General features: G+C 33.5%; 1 protein-coding gene across 1 annotated transcript; it reads left to right on the forward strand.

Annotated features, from left to right (window-relative positions):
- Positions 1-1,013: 1,013 nt before the first annotated feature.
- Positions 1,014-9,191, forward strand: LOC139486905 (multimerin-2-like). Its single transcript, XM_071271958.1, has 3 exons — positions 1,014-1,265; positions 6,923-7,007; positions 8,716-9,191. Exons 1-3 carry the CDS (start codon positions 1,014-1,016, stop codon positions 9,147-9,149), a joined length of 771 nt encoding a protein of 256 aa, XP_071128059.1. The 3' UTR covers positions 9,150-9,191.
- The last annotated feature ends 2,292 nt before the right edge of the window (positions 9,192-11,483 follow it).

The following is an 11,483-nucleotide window of genomic DNA, read 5'->3' on the forward strand; positions in this document are numbered from 1 at the left end:
AGGATGTAGAAAAATAATCGGTATTTTTTGTGATTTTCAAGACTAGTAAAACTATAGGGCTAGGGCAAAAAAGGGGATGGCCAAGGAGACAAAAACTTGTCTAATGATTAGACAGTATCAGAGACTTACTTACTTGTAGCTGATATTTAAAAAGTTATAATAGCAATATGCAGACAACCTGGTAATTGGTATATACATGTACATGTATGACACATTTTTAGTCAATTATAATTCTTCTTCCTCTGTCTTTATTTTCTGTGTTTGTAGTTTTATAGACTAATTTTTGGTTTTTGTTTCCCCACCTTGTTAGTTGCCTTTCAACGATAATCTTATTGTAACTCAGTGCATTGGTTTAAAAAATCAGACAAAAAGAAGATCGGTAAGCAAGTTTATTATTTGTAATTATTATTTTGATACTGAAAAGTCCCGGATAGTTTACATCACAGTGATAGTGAAAACTAATAAATAATAATGTCATTACAACATTAATAAATGTACATAAATAGAAAGGACATGTATATACGCAACTGAGTTCAAGTCAAGTGTTATATTTTTGGGTATATTTTAAACTTCAATTCTTAAATTTCAAGCTTAGTAATATAATACTCAACTCAATCTAAAATCACCATATTTTTATCAAGCTAACAAGTCGGTCATTGATTTTAATGACAACAGATAAAAATGGATTGAACAATATCTGTGAGCGCTCGCATAGATGTACACATAACAAATTAAAGAAAAAAATAGTAACTGTTCTGAAATTTGAACAGCTTTTATCCGAACATACAGATGTTGTGTAATTTACGTAAATGTATTTTAATGCAATCATTGTTTCCCGTAATTTCTAGCCATTTTTTTAACCATATTGCTTCATGTATTTACTTGCACAAGCTTTTACTTATAGATATATCGGTCACCATGTTACATAGATATTTCAGACTAAATGTTTCAATGACAAATTTCATGCCTTATCTGTATCCCACTTCTGGATGTGTTCAGTAATCTTAAACACAATGGCCGCATACATTAATTCTTATATGTTCTGGTTCGGAATATTTTCATTTCTTACTCTTAACTGCTGTAAAGCAACTGAGAGCAAACGACTTCTGATAGACGATCCAAGTTATGTCCAATCACAACTTCATCAGATAAATATTGATATTCAGGATGTAAAGACAAAGCTGGCGGAGAAAGATATTAATCTGATACAAATGCAAAACGTCATTCATGGACTTGCTGATAGACTTAACCAAAAGGATAACCAGGTACAGATATAAAGCACAAATTCAACAATACCTTTTAAAATATTTTGTAAACCAAATCTGTGTCGTTTTACCTGGTCAAGCTGTCCCAATTATGATCGAGAAATGCTATTCTTTTTATACACGCGTTCAAAAGGCTCCACAAAACAGCCTCTTACCACTGAACTACATCTCATAGACTAACTGATTATATCAAAATTTGTTTTGCTATGTAACAAGCTGAACAACAAAACCTGTTTTAAGTTATACAACATTATTAATCATGTTAAAAGATACATTTTTTTTGCAAATGAAACTTGACTGCTACTTTTAAATCTCTTGCACGCTCTTTTTGTGAACTATTCTTATTATTTATCTACTGGTGTATCAATTTTAAACCTGGCCGGATGGCTGTAGGCGCGATTAAAACCCGTTCACATCAAACATGTCAAATACCTTTATCATGAATTTATAAAAACAGTACATATTGTATATTATTTCTTCTTTTATTAAAAAATCTTGAATTTGTCGTCTGTTTATTTATCATTCTACATAAAAAAAAATCATCACGGAAACAGTGAAAAAGACATTTCAGGATTCGAACATTACATACACTGATACACTCACCCCTAATGGCGGATCCAGGGGGGGGGGGGGGAGGGCCGGAACCCCCCTTTTTTCTTGGACGATCAATGCATTTAAATGGGGACATGTAGTTGGACCTCCCCTTTTGTCCTCGCCACTGCACCCCTGTAATTGACGGGATGAATATGGAATGACTCCCACTTCTCTCTCCCTTACATTTTTTTTTGTCAGTGAGGCATAGATTATCCCTTGTTTCCTACCCTCTTCAAATGGTTCCCGTTCCTGTAATTAAGGGGTGAACCTTTAATTTTTTGTGCAACAAAGAAATTTTCTATAACTACACTCGTCACCTGCTTTCCATACAACTCCCAAATCCCTCTAACCTAACACCCACTCATTCCCAAGCCTCGATTCAAGAATCATGTCCACCTCAGGGGCGGATTAGGGAGTGGAAGGTCCGAGGATTGGAACCCCCCTTTTCTCCAGTATGAAATGTATAAAATCACCCGTAATGTTTTCTTAAACCCTTGAAGGTAGCCAGAATTAACCGTTATTTTTTACTATAAATCCTTTCAGACTTGAAATAGGACTATTATTCATATCATTTGTTATTATGATTTATCCCTTTTTATTGCATTTTGATACATACAAACATTTTTTAATGATTTTGGGAGGTGTATATTGGTTTTATAATAAAAAAAAATTCACCAAAAGGAAACGTAACATTTTTTAAGTCAATGGTGTTACCAAAGGACAAATTAGTAGGATAAAAGTTATCTTTCGCAAGATTTTGGCATTTACAACAGTTTCTCCCTTAGCAATGTTACCTGTAAGCATGTTGTACAAAAGAAAACAAACAATCATGTTGAAGATTTAGTGAAAAAATCGTAAATTTAAAGTAAGTAAAGGTTATATCGTAATTGGAAATAGTGTCCATGGTGTACCCTTTATAAAAATCATTTTTTGAAAACATTTCCTTAACTTTGAATAATGAAACATATTGATTATAGAAACATGCACCAGTAAAAACATATAGAATAGCGGAATGAAGCATTTATTTCGTAACTGAATCTTAAAATACACCTTAAATCATTGGTGTTACTGTCAATGGTGAGACCATTTTGTTAAAATAACACCATTGACCAGACGAGTTTAGAAACACCACTGAATATATCATGACAATCAGCATTGTTTTGTGTTTCTTTCATATTTAACAAGCTAAACATCATATTATTTATGAAAAACAATACTTATATTTAACAATTTTTTAACAATAGCATGTATTACATATACACAGTTTTCACAAACTGATGTATGCTGGTAACACCAATGACACTAGTTAGTAACACTTTTGACATTTTTAGTAATGGATGTTATGTTATATAATTTGAGATTTTTTAGCCTAAGAATTATTTTTTCATCTTTTTCTTTTGCTCGGTGATCTTGGCCTTGCGTTCAGTACTTGATAAAGGTAAAATTTGAAATGTGATGTCATTGGTGATACTTTTGTGTCAATGGAGTTACTGAAGGGTCAGTGGTGTTACTATATAAAAATGCGACATTTTTTTAATTTCTATTCATAAATGAAAGTGTTTTTAGGTCGTGTACGAAGGATTAGGTATATTTTATCATTTAATCTTATACAATTCACATATATTCAGTTTAAGTGTATTTTTTAGTATTTACAACGGCCATAATTAGGACAGCCAACTTTTTTACGACAATGTATTCAGAAATTTATGTTTAAATAGAATGCACAGCTATATGAATAATGTCAATAAGTCGTAATTTAAACCTAAACAACAAATTGGAACAGTTGTTTGATGTTAAACAATAATATTTAGTACCTAAATGTATGCTTTAAATTGGTAACACCATTGACACGATTCTTTCAAAGGATGACCTAAAATTGTTAAAATTGAAGAAACTCTTCATTTTTCCCATTGCATATTTCTGAATATCGTTGCTACCATATTATAGAATAGCGGGACACATTTAAAAGTTTTAAACAATGACATAATTTTTCAAAATATTACCTCGTTGAAATTTGCACTTTTTTTTTTATAATGACCCGTATATGTACAATACACTTGGGATCCTCTTCACCTGGTCCCCGTCCCTATAATTGAGAGGTGAGCATGGGTTAGTTCCCACTTCCATCACCCTTTTGTTTTATGAAGCATATATTTTTTTTCTATTTTACTACCCGCGTCACCTGGTTCCCGCCCGACTCCCAATTCCCTCTAACATAACTCTCACTCATTCCCAAGCCTCGATCCAAGATCAAGTCCACCACAAGGGCGGATGAGGGAGTGGAAAGTCCAAGGGTTGGAACCCCCTTTTCTCCTTGGTTGGGAACCCCCTTTACAAAATGCCTGGATCCACCAGCTCGTATTTGTTATCATTATTGATATATGTACAATACTCTACTAGGGATAACATATTTAATATTTGAATCAAATAGGAATAATAGCTTAATAAAATCTTCCGTATGAAAGACATTAATTGTCATCCGCAGCCAAGCCGTATGATGACAGCATGATGACCATAATTTAATAATTACCACTACTACAGCTAAGGGTAACAGTTATATATAGACAGGGGCGGATCCAGGATTTCCGATTAGGGGGGGCGCAAAGTTTTATATTCGCCGAGCGGAGCGAGGCTAAATTTATTTTGAGGTTAAATTATTGAAATATTCTTCTAAAGGGGTGCAATGTAGGTATTTCGAACTATTGTGAGGTAAAATTAGCGAGAAATGTTAAAAAGTTTCAAGCAGAAACCACCTAAATCTACCCTGCCAACAATCTACAATCACTAAAGACTGACTTATGGATGGATGGACAGAGGTAACACAATATGTTCCTGTTCCGCGAAGAACCTTAGAGTTATGATGGCATAATCTCCTACAAATTAGAAAAATCTAAAACAATTTCCAAACACCCCTTACTAACACAATAAGATATTGATATTGCACATATGAGTTTATAAAGCTACAGTTTTAAAGCTGCAGCCCAAAAAACAGAAGATCATGCGAACATTTTAATTTGATTTTGTGTTCCAATGCAAGCCAATCTAAAACCAAGACACCAGCACTTGTTGTAAAATTATCTGTATAGCAATACCAGGTAATACATATCTCAACTTATCCTTGAAAGACATGGTGCTGGTAGTTGTCTAAGCCAATTGTACATGGTTTCAATAATGTGAAATGAAACCGTTTCACTAAAAAATTGCTCTAACACTCCATTACATCAGCTTGCTTAAGACGATGGCAATGTAAAGAGTTGAGATAGACAGCTCACCTTGACCAATACTAGTATTAGATTTTGCAAACAAAAATTTATACTTTTCTCCGTGATTTTGAATTGTTCTTTCATAGTATCTGTTTATACTTTTTTTTTATTTTCGGAGGTCGTACCAGACTTTATATTTACTGTGTTCACCACAAACCATTAAAATCAGAATGAGATGCATTTACGTAGTTATGTTTATTTTCTGGGGATCCCATGCATTTAATACAGTACATAATTCGGCAAACTTTCAGGTTGCAAGTAAAAAATATATAAAGACACAGAGAAACAAATTATAAACTAACATTTCGCTTGAAACAGTATTTCTATATATCTTTCATTAAGGACATTACATGTAAGAAAGAATCTCACATAGACAGCTCCGCTTTTGACACCTTTCTTTGAAGTATATAATATTTATAGAACTTGAATAAATCGTAGGTCAGTTAATTAGTTATCACGTTGATTCTATTAAACTGACTGTTTTATATACTTTGAATTGTTCAAAAAGATGGAATGGTCTCTTCTGATACTTAAAAAAGTTTGAAGACTACCCATGCTTTGCAAATTTAGGGGGGCACACGCCCGCCACGCCCCCGCCTAAATCCGCCCATGATAGACCATATCAGTCGACTGGCAAAAATCTCAAATGCTGTTTGTCAGTAACTTCGACATATATTACAAGTAAAACCAATTAAAATAAACGTTTAATGAAAAATAAATAAAAATTAAAAACCAATTCTTCAGAGAACAATTGAAGGTCTTTCCACCTCGATAATAAGAATGAAATTTAAAAAACGATGTTAGAAAATGTCACTCCTTGTTGATGTTATTTAGGATATGCCATTGACATTCAACCTAGACCTCAATTTCAAGGTCATTAGTCAGTGAACTCAAATCGAAAGACCCGAGGTCAATCACTTGTGTGGTTGTGGAGAAATACTGATTTCAAATACATAAGGGGAGAAAACTCCTATAAGAGTTAACAAAAACACTCCGACTTAAAAATATGATGAAGTTGCGCCTTATTGTAAACAGTTATTTGACAAACACATCATATCATTAACTGTTACAGTTTCTTTTTAATAACGATAACCAGCTCAATTCAAAATTTATAACATGACCTTGACCTTTGACCTTGACCTCAATTTCCTTCAAATGGACCAAGGACTTCATATCAAAAGACTGTAGGCCTCTACGACTTATAACGTATGAATTTATCCAACATATCGCCTATCTTAAATTTTCAAAGCGAAATAACTCCCATAAGATGTCTTCCGATCACTCCAGTTTAAATTAACCAAATCATTCTTAAGAGTAGACAAACAATTTCATGAAAACAGTTTGTTAAAATCTTTTACGGTTTTAGAGATATAGCGATAACAAGAAAAAGGGGGCGGGGGAGATAACTCCTATAAGAAAAAGTGTTCGGTCACACTGGGTGAGCTTTGAACCCCCATTACTGAACAACATCATTGGCCAAAAATCCACTCGATATGTTCTAAAACAAAAAAGCATCTCAGACGACAGAAGAAAAAAAATAATTAGAAGAAGAAAAACAAAATGTCTTTAGTGGAAAGACCTTATTAAACTACATAGGGGGTCATTTGAAATGGATTATGCTCCCACTCAGGGGCACCCAGAGGGTATCCTGTCCACAAGTACCTGTGGTTCATATTGTCGTTTATATTGTTGTTAAATAGTATGGTTAATTTCTTCTTTGCAACGCAGGTATATAAATATCCAAATGAGCTAATAAAAGTATATCTTTGTATGTATTTTGCAATAACCTTATTGTTACAGGTAACTGCACTACAAACTTCCTTAGACGAAAAGACGACACAAATCCAAAACCTCACTGGGTTAGTCCAAAGTTTACAAAACCAAGGTACGATCGACAAGAAATAAAATATGATATCCGCTTTTCAAAATGCAAATTTGGTTATTTGTTTAGAAATGTATCAAATAACATACTTGGTTTACAATGCAATTTGGTAATGAATTCTCTTTATATTCTTTATTCATATATCAATTTAATTTTTTTTTACATAATATGTAAAAAGGAGATGTTGGATATCATATCTTAATGAGATTTTTTTAAAGAAAACAAACATTAAAAAAACAACGACAATGAAACAAAAATATATATTTAGGTCCATTTGTGACCTTCAACAATTAGCATAATTTTAAAATAATATCCCAAACCTATATATATAGTTTAATTCCAAGAACATTTCAGAGATTTGTTTTACCCCGCCACATTATTTATGTATGTGCCTGTCCCAAGTCAGGAGCCTGTAATTCAGTGGTTGTCGTTTGTTTATGTGTTACATATTTGATTTTCGTTCATTTTTTTTTTAACATAAATAAGGCCGTTAGTTTTCTCGTTTGAATTGTTTTACATTGTCTTATCGGGGCCTTTTATAGCTGACTATGCGGTATGGGCTTTGCTCATTGTTGAAGGCCGTACGGTGACCTATAGTTGTTAATGTCTGTGTCATTTTGGTCTTTTGTGGATAGTTGTCTCATTGGCAATCATACCACATCTTCTTTTTTATATTGGCTTTATAAATATGTGACGATAAAGTGTATTATTTTTTAATATAATTTTCTAATATTGTTTTCTAATATTGTTGAACATTTCACAGCAGTTTTATACTTTTGCTTTAATAATTCATCCCTTATTTTCATTAACTCTGTATTTACATTGTATCACAGATCAAATGTGATGTGTCAGAAAAGGGAGAAGGTTTGATACCATCAAACCGTTTAACCCCGCTGCAATTGTTTGCACCTGTCCTACGTTTTATATAGATTAGACCGTTGGCTTTCCTGTTTGAATGGTTTTACACTAGTAATTTGTGGGGCCCTTTATAGCTTGCTGTTCGGTGTGAGCCTAAGCTCCGTGTTGAAGACCGTACCTTGACCTATGATAGTTTACTTTTATAAATTGTGACTTGGATGGAGTCTATCATGGAGAGTTGTCTCATTCGCACTCATACCACATCTTCCTATATCTATTAGCTTTTGCTCTATTGAATGTCTGCTCTTCCCAAATAAATCTAGTACATAAAAGTGTTCGCAAATCAATTATATCAATGTCCCTTATATAAGTTTGCAGTATTCGAAATTTTACCCTATTTTCATTCTAATGCATCAGTGTCACTGCAAACATGCAGTGGTTATATATCTTAACGTTATCTGTACAGTAAACGAAATGTTGCAAATGCTTGTTTGAAAAATATATAAATATTCTGATATCGACTTCTAACCAAGAACAACGATCGCTTTTAAAATAAGGTTCAGCATCAGTAAAATGAGATAATATGTAGTACTTTTTAGGAATATATCACTATAATAATCTGCAGATAATGTTTTTATCTAAGTATAATTATAGTGTTTCCTACATATCTTATATAGTTAAGCCATACATTGTATAGATAAAGGACCAAATCTTATGATGAAGGAGCATAATCTCAATTTCCAAAACAATCGAAAAATATTATCAATCAAACATGATTCTTTTGAGCGGCTCCAATTACTTTCAGTTATTTGTCATTTTTTCATTAATTTTGATGTGCTTTCTTTTAATAAAGCTTCAGACCTGGAAACAAAGAACACACCGATAGCATTTTACGCACATCTACAGTCAAACCTGGCACTTTCTGGCATGAAAACACACCAAACAATAATATATAACACCGTTGACCTAAACATTGGGAACGCATATAATAACGCCAATGGGTTGTTCACAGCGCCTCTTCCGGGAACTTATGTTTTCGGTATTGCCACTGGTACAATTGATAAGTCTCATGCCAGTGTACAATTAGTATTGAATGGTGTCGTTAAAGATGTCTCCTGGGCAGATTCGATGGACCATAACGACCGTGCGTTTGCCACAACTTCCACACCATTGACCATTAAAGCTGGAGATATTGTTATGGCAAGGATAGGCAATTTTTTTGGTGGAAATCAGCTGGAAAGTGATCAGTATATCCGGTGCAGCTTTTCAGGCTTTAGATTGTATTAATTTCAACTTTCACAATAGTTTACAAAAGAAATATTTGTCATGTGTTTTTTGCTTCATGAAGTTTTTTTTTTTTTTCATAGTTTACTTATATCGATTAAGAAATTGTTAAAAATCAACTCCTTCATGCAAAATTAACCTTAAATGAATTTCAAAATGAGAGGCAAAAGATACCAAAGTGACATTCAAACTCATAATACGAAAATAAAATGAAGACGCCATACCAAAAACTGAAAAAGACACAAAGACAAACAACAGTTTACAAAACGCAACAAAGAAATCTGAAGACTGAGGAACACGAACCCCACCAAAAACCGGGAGTGATCTCAAGCGGTCTAGAAGGGTAGTCAGATCCTGATCCACATGTAGCCCGTCGTGTTGCTATTCTTTTAAGGTCCGCCAGGGCCGTAACTAGCCTCTTTTAAAAGTGAGGCAAAATATATTCACCAAAAATATTTCAGAGAGGGGTCAGGGGGCCCCCAGAAGCTCTGAAAAGAATGACGCAAAATCGTGCATTCTGAGCGTTTCCCGGACTCTTTCTTAATCTGAAACGCAATTTATTTTGAACCATTTTTTTCGACAATATTCTGGTCTCAAAGCAAAATATATAGATTCAATGTAATTTAAGACTTTTTGAAGGTTTAAGTGACAACATCAAAAGACCGATATGTAGGATAAAGCAAAACAAAAATATTAATTCTCATAATTAATATCGGAGTTGTCTGTTTTTGTCTTGTATCATGTGTATTGTGTTTAGACTTTGGTGAATTTTTTTATGAATGAATTGAAATATAATAACAATGCAGTATTATACTTTAAGTACTGCTTAAGTCGACACTAGGGACCATCTTGACCGTGTTTTATGGTATTAATGATTCTTTCATTGTTGTAGACCCTCCAACGACTATCAAGATGAAGAACAGGAATAAAAACCCTGACCATTGATAATTTGTATTTTTTCTATGTATTGACTTTGTGGTCGATTTAGTCCCCAGCATGTTTAATCCATAATTCCTTTATTTTCTATTAAAGGGTCTGAACACGACTTTAATGCAAGGTTTAACCCATTAATGTAAAAGGTCATATGGCAATACATTTTTTTTTTCTTCAAATGATTTGATACCGGGAGATTGGTGGTCTCACTAAAATTTAACCCATGTCAGCTAACTAGTTTTATCTACAAAAAAGAGAGCCAGTTGAAGAGTTTTGTATTCTTTTATATTAAGTTCAATTCTCCATGAATTTTTCTGTGTCAAGTAGCATCGTATCTTCTAACATGTTCTTAAAATATTTTCTCGCAGAATGTCTGGCCATCGGTGGACATGCAACATTGCCAAACCCACACAACCGTTCACCCGTCATCGTAGATCTAATTTCAAATATTCTTACAATTTAATGTAGTTTTTAAATTAGACAAAAGGTCCTTCGGTATAAGAAAACTCAAGTTTAAAACAAAATTACTTAATTTACAAATGAAAATAAACATTTAGCCTATAGTCATAAAGTAAGACAATAAATGAACAAAAGAGATAAGACACATAACCACAAACAATAGACCATCAGCACTGAAAATTAAAGTAAATTAGAAACATGGATCACAAAAAAACATGCAGGGCGACATCAGAAAGTAAAGAGAACTTGCTTATTGCAAGACACTCGCCGAGAAAACAATTTGATGTGAAGACAACTTTTTTTTTTAAATTTCCAACATGAGGCATTTGCCTCATTTGCCTCCATGTAGTTACAGCCCTGTCCGCTATAGTTATATATAGCTCATATTATTTCTACTTATTTATAATACGTCGATACATTTCAAATGAATGGGCGTCAAGTTGGTTACCTATTCCCTATTCCCTATTCGTTACCTATTCCCTATTCCCTATTCGTTGCCTATTCGTTGCCTATTCCCTATTCCCTATTTGTTACCTATTCGTTACCTATTCCCTATTCCCTATTCGTTACCTATTCGTTACCTATTCCCTATTCCCTATTCGTTGCCTATTCGTTACCTATTCCCTATTCCCTATTCGTTGCCTATTCGTTACCTATTCCCTATTCCCTATTCCCTATTCGTTACCTATTCGTTACTTATTTGATTTTTAATATCCTTCCCCCTTTTTAATTATGGCATGGAATAGTTTAATATGGCTGCCGTTACCATGGAAACGGCACAATTGTGAAAAAATGAGTTTTTGGTTTTTGGTGAACTGTTTGGATATGCTTCAACTCAGAATCATCATATTTTAAAACAATGTAGGTGCCCACTATATACAGGTGTTGGATGATTTTGGCGATCATTGGAACTACTATGTTGCCATGGAAACTACACCAAAATTT

Source organism: Mytilus edulis, chromosome 8, assembly GCF_963676685.1.
Source record: "Mytilus edulis chromosome 8, xbMytEdul2.2, whole genome shotgun sequence".
Classification (NCBI taxonomy): domain Eukaryota; kingdom Metazoa; phylum Mollusca; class Bivalvia; order Mytilida; family Mytilidae; genus Mytilus; species Mytilus edulis.

Bases quoted from the DNA above. Each gene is read 5' to 3' on its own strand.
- LOC139486905 (XM_071271958.1), top strand. From the start codon at position 1,014: ATGGCCGCATACATTAATTCTTATATGTTCTGGTTCGGAATATTTTCA. The intron at 1,266-6,922 runs GTACAGATATAA...TTATTGTTACAG, and splicing joins TTAACCAAAAGGATAACCAG to GTAACTGCACTACAAACTTC. The intron at 7,008-8,715 runs GTACGATCGACA...CTTTTAATAAAG, and splicing joins CCAAAGTTTACAAAACCAAG to CTTCAGACCTGGAAACAAAG.